This window comes from Phaethon aethereus (assembly GCF_964289735.1).
Source record: "Phaethon aethereus genome assembly, chromosome: 5".
NCBI classification, from domain to species: domain Eukaryota; kingdom Metazoa; phylum Chordata; class Aves; order Phaethontiformes; family Phaethontidae; genus Phaethon; species Phaethon aethereus.
This window is the reverse complement of record NC_138579.1, coordinates 8916680-8933951: the sequence shown is the minus strand read 5'-3', so window position 1 is coordinate 8933951 and position 17272 is coordinate 8916680. Positions and strand designations below refer to the sequence as shown.

At 35.8% G+C, this 17272-nt stretch overlaps 1 protein-coding gene across 2 annotated transcripts in view; it reads left to right on the top strand.

Moving 5' to 3' along the window:
* PPP2R5E (protein phosphatase 2 regulatory subunit B'epsilon) overlaps positions 1-12167 on the top strand; it is a gene marked incomplete at both ends in the record, with an annotated part of 68307 nt that extends 56140 nt beyond the window's left edge. Inside the window, 9 exons of one of the 2 annotated variants that reach the window (XM_082000479.1) lie at positions 2460-2590; positions 2673-2732; positions 3367-3475; positions 4470-4523; positions 4625-4675; positions 5522-5641; positions 6770-6897; positions 9319-9405; positions 12068-12167. In XM_082000479.1, the coding sequence (XP_081856605.1) occupies positions 2460-2590; positions 2673-2732; positions 3367-3475; positions 4470-4523; positions 4625-4675; positions 5522-5641; positions 6770-6897; positions 9319-9405; positions 12068-12167 (840 nt within the window). Of the gene's footprint in view, positions 1-2459; positions 2591-2672; positions 2733-3366; positions 3476-4469; positions 4524-4624; positions 4676-5521; positions 5642-6769; positions 6898-9318; positions 9421-12067 lie in introns of both variants that reach the window. The other variant, XM_082000478.1, reaches the window with a different exon arrangement.
* Positions 12168-17272: the final 5105 nt, after the last annotated feature.

Here is a 17272-nt window from a genome sequence, read left to right as displayed (position 1 = left end):
TCCACAGAGAATCTGTATAAGAGAACTGGAAATATAAATATTTTGCTCCTAAAAGCAATCCAGTAAGAAAATTAAAAGCATAAGTTTTTCCAGCTGTTTGCTGTCTTTGGGTGAAATTTGCTATTTGGGGAAGGATGAGGTGACTATTTATTTATTTAACTGTAGAACTAATTGAACAAAGCAATGTGTTTATAACCTCTGGAGGGCAGCTGACAAACCTCATCGTTTCCTCATGAAATTCCCACCACAGATTCTTACTGCAAGGAAAAGATAGTGGGATCTCGTTACAAGCTACAGAAACATCGAAAACAATGAAGACTAATACGTATATTAGCCCTAAACCTGGATATTAGAAAGCAAAATCCCAGACATCTTAGCAACTTTTAATCATCTTTTCCTGTCTTTTTTTCCTTTTTCACCTCCTCAAAGTTGTGTAGCAGTTTAACAAGAGATCGGATATTATACGTACACTGACATATCTACTTAAAATAGATATTATAGTTTATCTTGTGAATCCAAGATAATTTTGTTTTCTACCATTCCTGTAATAATTTTCTGACAACTTCTTATACGTTTGTAAGACTATTATGGCAAACTGTCTTCGTGTCTCTTGCAAGGCGGGTACTGGCTTACAGCTGCTTTTTTTCATACAAGAGTGATACCAGTTGCTTATGATTACTGTGCTTTTGAGGGGGTCGAGGTTTTTTGGGTTTTGGTGGTTGGGGTTTTTTTTGTTTGTTTCATAGAATCACAGAATGGTTTGATTTGGAAGGGACCTTAAAGATCATCTAGTTCCAACCGCTCTGCCATGGCAGAGACAACTTCCACTAGACCAGGTTGCTCAAAGCCCCATCCAGCCTGGCTTTGAACATTGCCAGGGATGGGGCATCCACAACTTCTCTGGGCAACCTGTTCCAGTGCCTCACCACCCTCATAATGAAGAATTTCTTCCTTCTATCTAATCTAAATCTTACCTTTTCTCACTTTAAAGCCATTACCTCTTGTCCTATCACTACATGCCCTTGTGAAAAGTCCCTCTCCAGCTTTCTCATAGGCCCTGTTCAGATATTGGAACACTGCAATAAGGTCTCCCCGGAGCCTTCTCTTCTCCAGGCTGAACCACCCTTATTCTCTCATCCTGCCCTCATAGGAGAGGTGTTCCATCCTTCTGAGCATTTTTGTGGCCATCTCTGGACCCTGTCCAACAGGTCCATGTCTATTCTGGGCTGAGGGCTCTAGAGCTGGACGCAGGACTCCAGATGGGGTCTCCCCAGAGCAGAGTAGAGGGGCAGAATCACCTCCCTCGACCTGGTGGCCACGCTGCTTTGGATGCAGCCCAGGATACGGTTGGCCTTCTGGGATGCAAGTGCACATTGCTGGGTCATGTTGAGCTCATCAGCCAACACCCCCAAGTCCTTCTCCTCAGGGCTGCTCTCAATACAGTTTGTTCATTTGGTTTGGTTTGGTTTTTAAATAAAGCTTACCTTCTAACTTATTCCAAATGTCCACCAGAATATCCAGTGTTGTGGTATCAAAAAAGATGAAGAAGGGGTAGGGGAAAGCTCATACTTTTGTGGTAGAGGATTCAAGGAGAATAGAACAGAGGTCTGCAGGTGATACACTTGCTGCTCATTTCATGCCTTAATTCTTAGAGGCCACTTCAGATGTCAGTGTTTTTTGGATATGTTTTGTACAATGCAAGGCATAAGATGGCATTCTCTTTTGACTGAGTATCACATAATTGTTTTGCTGTTTTAAAGTCTGATTAAAGAGTTACTTACTAAAGGTGTTTTTTCAGATTTTTTTTTTAATTACTATTTTTTTAAACTGCCTATTGAAGTTACCATTTTGTTCAACCTGGAGGATTAATTCCCCCTGATGCTTTAATTTGTGTTGATTGGTGGAGATCCTGTAACAGCAGATCCAGTGCTGGCATAGACTTCACTGTTGTAGCTTTTGACAACGTGAAGGCCATGCAATCACTAGGAAGGCTTAAGAGCTCGTAATATAAATTACAAGTGATTAGAAAAATGTGACCTTGACACAATGCTGTGGGAACAAAATATTAGAGCAAATGAGGCTTTTAGTTCTGCAGAGTGAAGGAATGGACAGAGGCAAACTGTCTTATTTTGTAGATATGACAGTGTCTAAGAAATATTTTATTTATTTTTAGGGAGGAAGAATGCAGCATTTTGGAGCCAGCTAATCAAAAGTTTATTAGTTGCTTGAAGATTTCCAAAGTTTTGTTATGTCAGAAGCAGAAATTAATAAACTGAGTTTCGTGATACTGTACTATGGTTACGACAGGTTTTTTAATACTGTATTTCTACACCTTTGGTAACAGGGATATCACATTCTTAAATGCATGTGCTTTCATGAATTTAACTTTTATGTAGAAGTCTGTGTGTCATACTTGTCAAATGTCTAGTGTTTCACTTCTCTTTTTCCTTTAAACACAGCTGTTGGAGCTGTTTGACAGTGAAGACCCTCGAGAACGAGACTACCTAAAAACAGTCTTGCACAGAATTTATGGCAAGTTTCTGGGTCTTAGAGCATTTATCCGAAAACAGATTAATAATATTTTTCTACGGTAAGTTGTGGGAGAAGATACTTTTTGCTTATGAACATTTTAGGAAACATATATTACTTATATTTAACTTTTTTTTTTTTAGATTTGTTTATGAAACTGAACACTTCAATGGCGTAGCAGAACTGTTGGAAATTTTAGGAAGGTAAATGAGTCTGTCTTTATTATCTATCTCAAACTTCCCTTCTGGACATGTCAGAATAGTGTCAGATTCGGAAAAAGTATTAGTATAAGCCCTGATTCTGAAAACAGATGTGTGCATGTGCTCATCTTTAAGCCCACGTGCAAATCTCTGTCGCATCTTTGCCAAGAGTATGTAACTGGATGCAAGTTGCAGCCAAAAGTGTTGGACTGATTTTGTGTGTGTTTAATTTTATGCACTTCATCCTTACATGCTGCAGAATATTTTTTTTTTTAAGTACATTTAACAGTGTGAATATTTTGAATAAATCTAATCATAGTAAGTTAATTACTCAGGAACACCTTGCTTACATGAATTTACAGACCGCATAGACAAGGCCTTATCTGTTTGGCAACAGGTTTGTGCAGCTGTTCATATGATTATTCCTAAGTTGGAGCTCAATTGCTACCTAGATATGTACTGCACTGCTAATATAAAGCAGGAAAAAAGTCAGTACCTGTTTACAAAGGGCATGAGCCTGCTATTTGTAAGCAGGTGCTGACTGATAAATTATTTTAATGTAGAAAATGCTTGTTCAGACCTCAAGAATGTTTTCTGTCATGACAACACTAACAAATATTTCTCTTCTAATTTCTAGTATTATCAATGGTTTTGCTTTACCTCTTAAGGCAGAGCATAAACAGTTTCTGGTGAAGGTGCTGATTCCTTTACATACTGTCAGGAGTTTATCACTCTTCCATGCACAGGTAGAAATTATAAATTTTTTTTCTGCTCAGTTAGAATTTTTTATATAGAGATATATATATATTTTAAGTTTGCTTTGGAAATTTAATTGCATAGCACAAATAAGGTGGGGGGAAAATTTTGGAATGTGGAAAAAATGCAGTAGATTTTTAAAAAATTCATTTAATGTGTTTTATATGATAAATGCCTTGCTTCTGTTCTGATTAGATAATTAAAATTGTAATGTACATCTGTAATATTTTGGGGATTTTGTTTAGTAGTTAAACTCTCTCTTTATCCTCTCTGCTATTTTCTCATTTTCACAAGTTTGCCCTTTCCATTCCCTCTCCCAAGAGAATGTTTGGTTTTCCTTAGTATTGTGCTGTCGAGGCTCTTCTTCACCCTGGCAACCCTCTGAATGGACTAATACGCACATTTTTGCATAATCTTTAACATTCTTCCTTACAGATTTCTTAATACTGCATTTATGCTCTCATATATCCTTTTACACATTCAGCTTTCATTACATATTTTTTTCTCTGATAAGTGATACCTGTTGCATTTCTCTCTGATTTTCAGGTAGTGAAGTCTTTCATATACTGATAAAACATAAAATATGTTATTCCAGGTTTTAGCTGTGCCATCTTATGTTGTAATAGTTTTCATGGTTTTTCTGATGTATAAAATTGTAAAAAGACACAGTTTCAGAGGGTAACAGAAGCTTCAGAACATTGGTTGGATGACTGTATTTAGAATTCCAGGTTGCTCTGATTTTTATTGTATATGCTACTTTGTCACCCTAATTTTTTTTGTAATGTGTTCTGTTGTTTCTTATGAACTGCACTTTGAGTGGATTTGCACAGTGCAAAGTATGCATCTCAGTTTAAAATTGGATGCAATTTGAGAAGGCTGTATAGCATTTTGCCTTGAGTCGCTCTTATAAAAAAAATTATTTCTTTGTGCTTTCTTTATAGAAATGTTCTAACTTCATTTTCTTAAATCTTTACTTCTTCACAGCTGGCATATTGCATAGTACAGTTTCTGGAGAAAGACCCCTCACTCACAGAACCAGTAAATATTTCTTTCATACTTTTTTCCCCCCCCAATCATGCATTGTTTACCTTGTTGAGACAAAAGTAAAAGGATCTAACTTTTTTTTCCTTTTAATTTAGGTCATTAGAGGTTTAATGAAATTCTGGCCGAAAACCTGCAGTCAGAAAGAGGTACGTGATACGTTAGTATTAACAAAGCATAAGAGTTATTTTGTTCTACAATATAATAGGCAGGGAATCTTTAGATATTTCCAGGTAGATGGCACATGCTGTGGTGGATCTTGGTATTAATTCTTGCAGATGATTTTCCACACTTGAATTCTGGTTTTTTTGTACAGTTTTGGCTATGAAGAGACAAGTTTGATAACCACAGTTTCTATTCACAAAATAAGCACTGATTCTTCTGAAGAGAATTTCTTTTTCTTTTAAAAAGGAGAAAATAAACATAGTTGAGGATAAACTGGAAAACTCTGTTAGATTTGGAATTACATATATGTGAGGATAGTATTTTTCCAGGGAGGATGAAAGATGTTTTATTGTCTGGCATTTACCTACTAAACAAGTAAAAGATGCAGTTTAGACCTTTGCATTTTTATTTCAAATTCTTGATTCAAATCTGAGTTTCCCTAAAGAGATTTTGTGACATAGCAAAACCATTACTTTGCATATTGCTTCCAAAAATAAGGTAAAACTAACAGACACTCCTTAGTTAACAAAGTTTAGGCCTTGGCCAAATTCTTTGTCTGTATGAGTCTAGGTTTTCAGCATGGATTATACTAGTGCAATTTTTGTTGTGAAGAACTACTTTAAATATAGTATTTGCACACACTCATCCTCCTTCTTTTAAGAGACAGAAGTTGCTAAAGGTAGAACTGATAACATTTTTTGAGAGAGGGTCTTGCTAAGCTAGTGAGGCTTCCATTTCTCCCTGAAGTGGTTGAAATTGAGGTTTTCAGCATTTTGTTGATCAAGATGATTCAGAGGTTTTATATTCAATGCTTCCTTTCTTGTCTTTAGGTCATGTTCCTAGGAGAGCTGGAGGAAATCTTGGATGTAATTGAACCGTCACAATTTGTCAAAATCCAGGAACCCTTGTTTAAACAAATTGCCAAGTGTGTCTCTAGCCCGCATTTCCAGGTCAGTGGTAGAGGTTATTGTGTGTATAGGAATGTATAGTCTCAATTTCAAACATAACACATGGCCAAATGCGAATCAGTTTTATGTTATGTGGTTTAAAATATGTGTCTTCTGGATTTCTATGGAAGAGGGTATGTTGCAGTGGAAGTTTAGTTCTGAGCTCCATGAATAACTTGGTTGATGCGTCTGGGGTTAGAGCACAGAACTTGCCATTCTGAGCCACATAAGGCCTTAAACTGTATCCAAGCAGACCTTGAGCCCTTCTGACTGTAGGTGACTGCTACTTACCGTATGGCCTTCAGCCTGATAAGACCATGTAGGATGTATTTGCTCCCTTTTTTAGTGTGCTATTGTGCAGCATTCATGTTTTCCTACTTACTGCCTTCTTTAAGGAGATGTCTGGTTAGAGGTGCTAGAACCCATAGCCTGTTCTCTTCAAGCTGCATGACAGGAAGAAGGGGGATGAATGGGATTTAAGTTGAATCGTATGTGAAGAGGAGATAGGATTCATAAGCCTGTAGTGTCTCCATATTAAGCTGGATGATCTGTCCTAGGACAAAGGCAGATGTGACTGTTTTAGGTTCTTCCTTGGACTGTATTTTTTTTAAAAACATAATTTAGATCAGTGTTTCCCTCCTATCCTCCCACCCCTCATCCCCAAAGTGATTATTATCATTGATACCTTCCCCACACGTAAGATCTCTCCCCTGTTACTCAGCCCGGCTACTGGGCCTTTCCCTGTCTCCTTCCTCTGGTTATCCCAGCATGGCTCTTTCCTTCCAACTGCAGTCACAGGATTGAGGGAAAGGGGCAATGGGAAGTCTGTCTGCTCTCCCTTCCCCTCCACAGCTGCAGCATTAAGCAGTGTCTGAACCTGGTCTTCAGTGAGTAACAACATATCACTCGGGGAAAAGAGAGTGGATGCTGTGGGATCTGAATTATAGGATAAGAACTTAATTCCATTAATGCATGGTATGCTACTGATTAACGTAGAGGTTTAATTCCAAAGGTAATGGTTCATGTTAATTCATCTTTGTGAAACCCCTCTGTGATTTGTTTTTCCTTCAGAAAATTGCAAAATTATAGATAACTGAATTCCTGTTAATATTTTATTCCTTTGACTCAAAGGTGGCCGAAAGAGCACTGTATTATTGGAATAACGAATACATCATGAGTTTAATAGAGGAGAATTCAAACGTTATACTTCCCATCATGTTTTCCAGCCTTTATAGGATTTCTAAAGAACACTGGAATCCGTAAGTTTTTGCTTTTATTCTTTATCTTACTATTTGACGTACTGCTGATAAACTTAGGGGATGTCTGCTGAAGAACATCTGAATGCGAGAGATCCAAATTCAAAGGTGGCATGAGCAGGTGCAACTCAATGCCAATATAAACTAGCCTATACTTGAGCTTGTCTTAAAATGTTTTTAATTATCTTTTATGTACAAAAATCAGTACCTTACGGGATAAAGATAGACCTCCTCACAAGTTGGAAAAAAGATAAATTAGATGTTACGTTGTTATTGAAGAAGTGTTGCTCATCAAGTGTTTCTCCTACACAGTTTTTTATAAACTGGTTAATGTCTTAAGCCTGATCGTAAATAGTCTAGAATTATAGTGCTTGGCATTAATAAAGCTTTGTGGCTGTATCACTGATAATCCTGATAGCTTGCATTTTTCTAAACATCTATGAAGCATATAGACATCAGTATATTCTTGGATGGGGTTGTTTTTTCTAAATTTATTTAAATGCAGCTGTTCTCTATTACGCACAGTAATAGAGTAGTTGCTTCATCTTGATATCCTGTTAATTTGGAATTTTTAAACTGAATGGCCTCGTTGAAAGTGTTTTAATGGAAAATACTATCACAGATGCTATGTATTCTACACTTTAGTTGAATAGTTTTTCTAAGTCAGGGTGGTTACCATTTGGTAAACCCATCATTTTTAATGATAGGTGCTATGTTCAGCTCTCAGTTGCTTTACAACCTTACTGTAAAGTACTTGTAAAATATTTAATCTTTTAAAACATTAGTCTTTTTGTTCTTTCTGTATCTAGCCAAAGCTCAAGTTTATGTGCTTTCCTGACAAATCTAATGCTACTGGAAAGCTGCTGTAACTAATGCTCATCACAAAAGGGCACCTTCCATGGCATAGTAATGCATTACCAGTCTCTAACCTGCCTGTGCTCATGCCCAACTTTTTATACGATGCAATGAGATGCTTCTGGTAATAAGAGTATTCCAGTATCCCAGTTCTCAAGAGTTTTCATACCCACAGGAATGTACCTTTGACACACAAGCCAGGTTAACATACATGTAAAATAAAGAAGGTATCTAAAGAATTTTTATATTTATAAGAATATTTTGAAATGCAGGCAACAAAAATGAAAGTTTATTGAAAGGGGTGAATGGTAGATGGGTGGGGGGAGCATGGGAAATGGTACATAGATTTTCTGGTATATAGGTTTGTTCCAAAGGTTCCTGGCACCTGTAATATGGTTCACTGCCTCCTGGCTGAAGAGCTGTTCCTTAAGCAGCCACATGTCTGAATATGACAACCATAGTAGTAGATCAGGAACTGGGATCTCTTGATTGATAAACTATTCCAAATTCTTTGAAAGTTTTTTCGATTTGTTTCTTTCCCTGCACCATTTTCAGCTGCTTTGTTGTTTCTTTATCTTCAACTCTGACAGAAAGGAATTTTGACCTCCACATAGTCAGATTATTGGCAGACCCATCTTACTTTGTAAATTCTAGCATATTGTAGGTTAGTTATCCAGTCAGATGGTATAGAAGAGTAAACTGATTCTACCTTTTTTGAACCTTTGTGGGACAGAATGCCTTTGAAGACTTTATGAAATTATTATTATATGTAATTTCTTCCTGAATGAACAGATCATGCCTGTCATGTTTTCTGCAATTAAACAACTCAAATTCAAATAAGCAGTGCTATATTGGCTCTTGGGTAAGGTCAGAAGCAGCAATAAGCGAACCAGGCAGAGGTTAGGGAGAGATACTACATATATATACTTTTAAATATATGTATATATACATTTATATATGTATATATAAAATATATAATTAAAAACATACATATACTCACACAAGTTTACACAGATACTGCAGTATTCATCTGAAGGATTTGTGGGGTCTTATAAAAGTTTTTTTGCTGTACCAAAGTGAAGATGAATATGAAATGTGTGAATACAAGGAAATAACATTTGAAATACAGCCTTGTATTTTGCATAGATACACTGCATATTCAGCTTCATAGAAAAATCGTAAGGAAGTATGAATCATTCCCATTTCCTGTTTAAATTCTATTCCTTCTGCCAGCGTTGATGATCTGAATCCCTAGAGTTGCATTCAGAATTGCTCCACAGCAGAAGGGGAAAGTCTGTAGTTGCATGTAATAGCTTTCTGTTGTTACCTTTTACCCTGGAGTTTTGGTTTGCTCCGTTTAAGTAGTCAATAGAGACATGAAAGCTGATTCTTATCTTTAAATATGTTAATAAAAAGTAGTTTCACTGAAATAAAAGAATTTAAATTTTCATACTTGCAAGAGTAGAATTGGTCACAGAAATGCTGGTAAGAGAAGATGCTTTTATTTCATGTTTGATTTCACCTGAAACTAATAGACTCCTTTCTTTTTTCTTTTTTAATGTTTCACAGGGCTATTGTGGCTTTAGTCTACAATGTGTTGAAGGCATTTATGGAAATGAACAGCACCATGTTTGATGAGCTGACAGCCACTTACAAGTCAGATCGTCAGCGGTAACTTTTTAAAGCTTTTTTTGTCAGCTGTGCATAAGGCCTGCTCTTTACTTTTTCCCTTTACACTGAGATGCAATTGCATAATCTCACACATAACAGACACAATGCCTCATTTTCCCTCCTGATGCTCATTAGCCTTCTCTTTGCAAGATGTAAGATAATATCATGTACAGGTTGTTCTTTACCCCTTATGAAATACAGTGCCCATTGCATTGCTTGGGAATCTACATTCCTCATGGAATTCCTTTTGAGAACTCCAAAACACTTAAATGTATCAAGATCTTCAATAATAAAAGAAAAATAAGGGTTTAAAGATAATACTTTGCTTAAAGACTTCAAAAAAGTCGCACTGAGGCTTGGAAAGAGACAAGAAGGAAAATCCTAAGATATGATTTTCCAAGCTATTGTCCATAGGCTAGATATGGTCTTAAAGCAAAGGGGCATCTCTCAACCCTTTAATTTCTTATTCAAGGTCTGGCTGTATTTGAGTCTTTTTTAGCATGCAGGATCCATTAGATGCACCACTCACACAGTCATTAGTTCCACCCTAGTAAAATGCTTTTTGTCTTTTCTCCTATTTTCGTTAATCTTTATTTTCTAATTATAGTGCAGCATCTCTTCTCAAGAGTTTCAGCTTTTCCAGAGTGTCAGGTGAAGAAAAAAAAGGGGAAACTTCAGGAATTCTGAACAGTTTGCAACTTCATTTAGGTCATATCTTTTCTGTGACTCAGGGTTCCCCTAAGAAAAGCAAAGGGTTTTTTATGTCATCACACCTTGTTAGATTATAGTCTCTTGGAGGCCATATTTTTTAAATTGTGTGACCGGAGTCACACTGTCCTTCTGTTCTGCTTTGGTGTTGTAAAATGCAAAGTTTTATAACACAAAAAATCTACACTTAACAGGTTAGTTAATTAATACAAAAGTAAATTTTACTTTTAGAGACTTGGATATATATTTGAGCGAAGATGCCAGATGAATTCTAGATAGGTGTTGATATATAAGACTCAATCTGCTAGTGCAGTTGAGACAACACTCTGTGGTTATCTAGCAGAAAAGACAGAGAATCTGAGGACTGGTCACCTAATCCGGCCGTTTACTGAAGGACCACAGTGACTTAAATGAATTTGCATTTGCATTTTGCCCCTTAAGAGGAGGAACTCTGCTCTTAACAGGACCAGGCACTGTAGTAGTATGTCCTGTGTCTGGACTATGGATGAGGTTTATTGACTGAACTGCAGAAAGAATTTTTCTTGCACCTACTGATGTTGTATTGCCTATCAAGGCTGGTGCTAACCATTTCACCGTTTTTATTTACTACTTGTTTTAAAATATGTAAATATCTGAATGTGCAAACTGGGTTATTTACCTTAATGTTAACAGAAAACCTTTAACATCTTAATAAAACTGCATTTCAAAAGGAGAAATATGTTCAATATTAATGACTATGATAAGTCAAATGGGTAGCTCAGATGAGGTGATGATCCTCTAACAGTCTTTAGGTAAGCAGGTGTGTATTTCATAATGATTAGAAGATAAATGTCGGTAAGTAGCCTGAAAATGTCAGGCTATTTCACTCATTCTTAAGTTTAATTTTAAGTACTTTCTAGTGACAGTGGGCTCTTTGGGGGTGTTTTGGTGTTTGAGGTTTTGGGTTTTTTTACTGTTCTTCAGGGGTTTATCTGAAAATTGTTTGTACTTTTTTTATATGTTTAAAATAGTCTTGGGAAATTAAAATCTCAAATGAGCCAGAGGTTGGCATTTTCATGACTGAAACAAATTGTGTAGGAATGCTTCTAATCAGCTGAAATATTTTTCAAGAATTCTCTAATGTGACTGACAGAGAACATGTGTGTCTGTAATTAGATTTCCATTTCATCTGAACCTGCAAGGCAATTTAAGAGAAATTGAAAGCATTTTGTACCTTGCAGTATCAAGGAGATTTATTCAGAGTAAGCTATGGCAGAGACAGGAAATTTAGAGAGCAAATAATGCAGGTAAAGTAAATGTTAGGTTAGCTGTTTAATTTTATCAAATCAGCCACTGAAGTCTGTTGTTAAAGCGAATGCTACATAGATCTTGTAGGAATTTGGGAAGGAAAAAAAAAGTAAATCACTGAACCAAAGACACATCTTTTAACTTGACCTTTCCCTTCATTGGTGCCTAAGCTATGTGGAAGGCACTAGTCAATGTAAATAAGAACAGTAATTCTAAAAGGGTAAGGGAATGCTTATTCTAGAAATCGGCTGTTATTTATAAGATTAAAAAACTATCTTGCTTAAATAAACAAACTTGAAAATAATTAAATGCAAGTTAGTCCTGAATTGTTAATTTTTATAATCATGATATATTTTTTCCATAACAAGTCCACTGCATTTTTTTTTCTTCTGTATTACAAATTAGTGTCTATGTACACTGTCACTTTGTTCAGCTTATGTTTTATGTTCTTTTCCTGCTGCTTTGTTTAGCAATATTTATGTAGGTAACAAAAACCACCAAACAAAAATATTTACCAAAAATAAATATGTTGGGAAAATTACAGCTGTGTTGAAAAAAATTAGTGCTGCTACTTAATGTCAACTATATATTTTTAAACATAGATATTCTACAGTATTCTCTTTTGCTAACTCTGTTTTATTTCATCTGTCAGTGAGAAGAAGAAAGAGAAAGAGCGTGAAGAACTGTGGAAAAAACTGGAGGATTTGGAATTAAAGAGAGGTCTTAGACGTGATGGGATAATTCCAACTTAACAAAAAAACAAAACAGCATTATTAACCTGTGGAGTCACACATTTATGTAGTAGAAGATGGAGCAACAGTTTTCCGTATTGTGCAACTTTACAGTAGATTTCACATTTGTTTCATTATTACAACAGCACTGTATATACCTGTCTCTAAGTAAAGGAAAAAAAATAAGGACTTTAATCCAAAGTTTGGACAGCAGATGGACTTCTCAGAACTTTGCAAACATAATCATTGTTTTAACCCTTCTTAAAACCAGTCTTCAAAGATCTGTTGATGAAAATTGCGATGTCAAATTCCATTGTCAGGACCTGTTCCTTATTTATCGTTAGCAGAGAGTATAATACGACTTTCAAATGTGAACAATCTTAAAATTTAGCTTGTCTTTCTGCTAAACTGTTAAGTGTATTTATAGTAAGGGAGAAAAAAAGACTGTCATTTCCTTATGAGTTTGTGTAACATCCTCCTTCTCTGGATAACTTTACTGTAATTTGACTTTTTTCCTTTTGCACATCGTCATAAGTTGAATGTCCATTCACATCAGGACCATGAAAAACATTGGTCCTGAATAAAAGTTTTGTTTACTGGTGTGAGCATTTTTTTAGTACCAGGCTGTCTCTGATGTTTCCTTAATTTGAACATTAGGAGTTAAAAAACAAGTAGGTGATAAACATATTAGGAAAGGGAGCTTTGGATTCACGCACCTATTTATTGCAAATCCAAATTAGTATCCACAATCCTTTAAAAACGGGCAGTGGTAACACCCTGGACTTGAGTACCTAACCAGTATTAGTGATATGGTATTGGACACGCACACCGGAGTTGTTTTAGAAATACTAATTGCTAAATTATTAAAATATCTTTTCTTGGACCATTTCGAAAGAATAAAGACAAACGCTAAACAGTGCAAGCATGAAATCGATCTCCAGTGGTCATGGATCTAATTGGAAATTGAGTTGAGATAGCCGTTTGGACTGTTTGGAGTTGTTGCCTTACTTTTTAATATGTATTTATGAAGTGTTCCAGCAAAAGAGGATGTAGCCTCTAAGAAACATACTATAGTGTTTTTGTCGTTCTAGTACTATTATTCATCACAGTACCAGCCCTATTGTCTTAGCTGGAGAGGATTCTGGATAATATATTTCTGCATTCTCATCTGGATGCTCATTCCTAACTACTGTATTTGTTACCAAAAGTGGTTCTACAAATGCTACTGAAAAAAATTCTGGAAATCCTAATGTTCTGAGTATTAATAATAAAGTTTAAAATGCTTTTATATCAAAGGTGCATTGTGACCAAATTGTTTAAAACAAAAGAAAAAAATTACAAAAACAGAGAGGGCTGTATTATAAGTATACATTATTGGCTATCTGCTTTGTATTTGAAAGTGGAATCTTACATCTTTGGTAGGTAAAATGCTGATAAGACTTATGTACAGTATATATTTAGCTAATGCAGTTGCATTATTATATACCGAAAGGTATGTGTTTCAGGATTTTTCTCCAGGATGCTTTTGAACTGTTATAGACATATGACAACAGTGAATTGATAATCCTAAACCATCAATCCAGCAGTATTTACAGTATAAAACTGAATTGGTGTCCATGAGTCTTTGTGATAGTTGCAAACATGAATTTATGACCTGTTGCCATTGATAGAAATACAGTATAAATACAAGCTTGTAATTTTTCTTCCTACCATTTAACTATACAGTAGGATTTGAAGTTTTCTTGTTTTCAGGCACGGAAAAGAAGTAAAAAGGAATTCCCTCTTAGACTACTGACTGTTTCAGGATTATCAGGTTACAGTTTGTACTTCTGGGTCTGCGCACACAAATGTTGTAAACGCAACGATTTTGTAAAAACTTGACACTGTTAATTCTGGGAAAGAAAAAAAAGTGGAGCTAGTCATACGCAACACCAAACACAACATGATTTAATAGGATTAACATGAGCTTCTTTTAAGAACACTGACTGGGACGCAATGTAAATTAGGCAGTTACTGTCATAGTTGAAACATTTTATTTTAAAGTGCTGAAGCAAAGGTGCAAGCTGAAATACTGAAGATTAAATAAATTTATAACAAATCATGTCCCTTAGACCATTGATTTTGACAGTCTTTTATTTCTGTTACCTAAAGATGCTTGCTGGTGTAATTTCTCTGTGAAATGATGATGCTTTACAAGAAGGTCGACTTAAATTCATGCTCAAACACTATGTTCAGTTGTGAAAAACTGAGATAGAATGGAGGAAAAAAGATTAATGTTTTCCACCTGATGGAGTAAAACACAACAATGTGAAATTAGAAAAAGCACCTTGTCCTGTACTTAGAGTTTAGGTGAGTGTTGGTTGTTCATAACTATTTTTGGTTTTGACATGACATTCTGGTATTGATCATACAAGACTGATGAGAACCTGATGGGTTGCAATATTTTGTTACCTCTGATGTTACCTCTGATGTGGGGATAGTGGGGTGTATCTAAAGTTTATAGATGATTTATCACTTCCGAGAAGGAATGTTTCTTAAAAGTGAACGAGACGATGTGATATTAGTCACTTGACTCTAAAAGGCTGATACGACACTAGGTTGCACTGTGCGATGTACAAGAAGAAGCACTTGCCACAATGATACGACCGTACCCCCGGGATCCACTGTTTGCTGCAATCCAAATGTGATGTCCTGCCACTCTGCAGAGCTCCCATTGGTATCACTTGGAGTTGTAGGCAAAGAAGAAGGCAGCGTATGGGCCCAAGTGTGATCAGTTCATCTATTTAATTATGCTTTCGTTTGCTTCTTGAGTTCCAGAAACTACCTTTATTTGTGTAAATGTTTTTATTAACTGCTAGCACAGCAGTTGTTGGGTGGTCGCTTGTGTCCTGTACCATATTGGTTTCGGGAGAAAGGATTGAATGAATGCTCTCTGGTAAAAGGAAAGAGCTGCATTTTCAATACTAGGGCATTGCATCAGGTTGTGGGGATATAACAATTGTAAAAGTAAAGTTCTTCTTATATACTTTAAATTGAGCACACATTGCTTTCTTCATCTTGCAAGTCTCCCCTTTCATTGCTTTTGAGTGGTTTTTGTCTCTGTTCCAAAGGTTGGAATGCTTTAAAGAAGAGTATTCTAATACCATTGGAGCATTCACTAACAGGGTTACAGTAAATTTAATCTTGGTTTTGTTAGCATAAATAGAAGGATTTAATTTATTTTTTTATCTTCTCCTGTATATGGAAAAAATTGAGGGTGTTGGAGCCAAGAATTGCTTGAGTAAGAAATGCAGCAGCTGTACTTCCATTATGTGTGCATAAGTACAGCCTGAGGCTCTCCCACTCTATGGAAAGAAAAATATATTGGGAGCTTTAAAAACCTGTTCATTGTTTTGCGAGGAGGGGGAAACACTATATTATTCTCTCCCCCAAATAAAACTGAAATAATATGCTTTTAGTTCTGTCTTGGAAAACACAGATGGCCTTTTCTCTTAATAGTGTAACAGTATCATCCCAAAGCAACTGCCCTAAAACAAGACGAAGGTGACAATGCGCAAGATTGAAGAATGTTTCAATTTACATGTGTCTCTTTAATTTTGGCTCACCTGCTTCCCTTAGCAGCTCTGGAGTGAGCCACAAATTAGTTTTTCTAGTTGATATGTGCAGCAGATTTTGTATAGCTCAGTTCTTTGTTTTGAAGTCTGTGAAACAGTATCTTGAAACAGAATGGAACTAATTTTGATTGCGAACTTTTATCCAAGTGTTTCTTCCCATCCATGGAAGCACACACTTTCTATCATGACCTCTCTGAATACAAGTTTTTTGTTATTTGGATCACTTATTGTAAATATGTTGTATTCATAACCTCATGTACTGATGAGGCGTTTTCAAATATAAATAGTACCGATACATTTCTTGTTGTTGTCCTATTTTTGATTGTAGTATAGCGAATGATCTGTCATGCTTTTTGTTTCAAGGTTAGCATTAGGTTCATAGATCTTAATATTTTAGCATTTCATTGTTTAAGCAGGAGAGGGCAGCAAAAGTTCATTTTTTCCCCATAGGAATGCTCTGGTCCATTACTGTTTTTAAACTTAGATGCATTTAACTATCTGTGGGTAGGGGGGAAAAATGAAACGTTTTTTATATATATTAAAAGGTGCATATGAAAATATATAGACTGGTCCAACCAGACTGTGAAAATGTCTTCTACTCTACATTGAAGTAATAATGAAAGAAAAACACCTTCCACCTCTGGATAAAGTACAAGTAGGTCTTAAGCTCTTGGATTCAAATGTCATTCTTTGGAAACAGTTTACTTTCTTAAAAATGGTATCAAAGAAACTTGGACTCAATGGTGCTCCCAGTTATAAATGTGTAATCTTGCTCTTGTGCACATGCTCAAGAGGCTCTGTACTGTGGGTGCATCTAAATAAAGAAGCAATGAAGTGTTTTCCAGGTGCTTGCCTTTTTTTTCCACCTCCCATCCAAACTTCGTGCACCTTTCCAACAGTGAACTTCCAGCAATCAGATATCCCTTTGCATGTATTAAATGTAAGGATACTTTTCTAAGAAAAAACCCACCCAAACAATGAGGTGGTATTTGAAGTTTCTGCCAGAACTACCATAGTAAATGCTCAGTTTTCATTAAGTTTATTTTTTTTAAAGGTAAATTAATTTTAATTTTCTTAAAAAATTCAGTTCTGATCTTTTTTTCAAAATTAAATTTTCAGCAGTTGGATCTTGTGTGCATTTGTTAGACGAGTTCATTATCACAAATCTCTTTAAATACTTGTAAGACAATATTCAGATCACTTAACAACATCAGATCTCTTTTTTATTGCAAGGCAAGTATTTTTCAAAGTTAAAAAATGAGAACACGCAATAAGCTGGCCTTCAGGGTAGGATTTGTCTTCAGTGCTTGCAAGTTAGAAAACAACCTTTAAAGGATCGGGATTAAAAACTTAAAGTTGTTTCCTACTTTTGGTAATGGTAATTGCTAATTTTTCATCTTTGTTTTTCCTTCTTGGGAAAGTTTTTGTTTCATGTAACAGCGGAGCTCCTAGTTTATCTTTCATTAAGTTCGGGCCCCGGGTTGCAAGTCTGTGGCCTACAAAAGCAGTTTT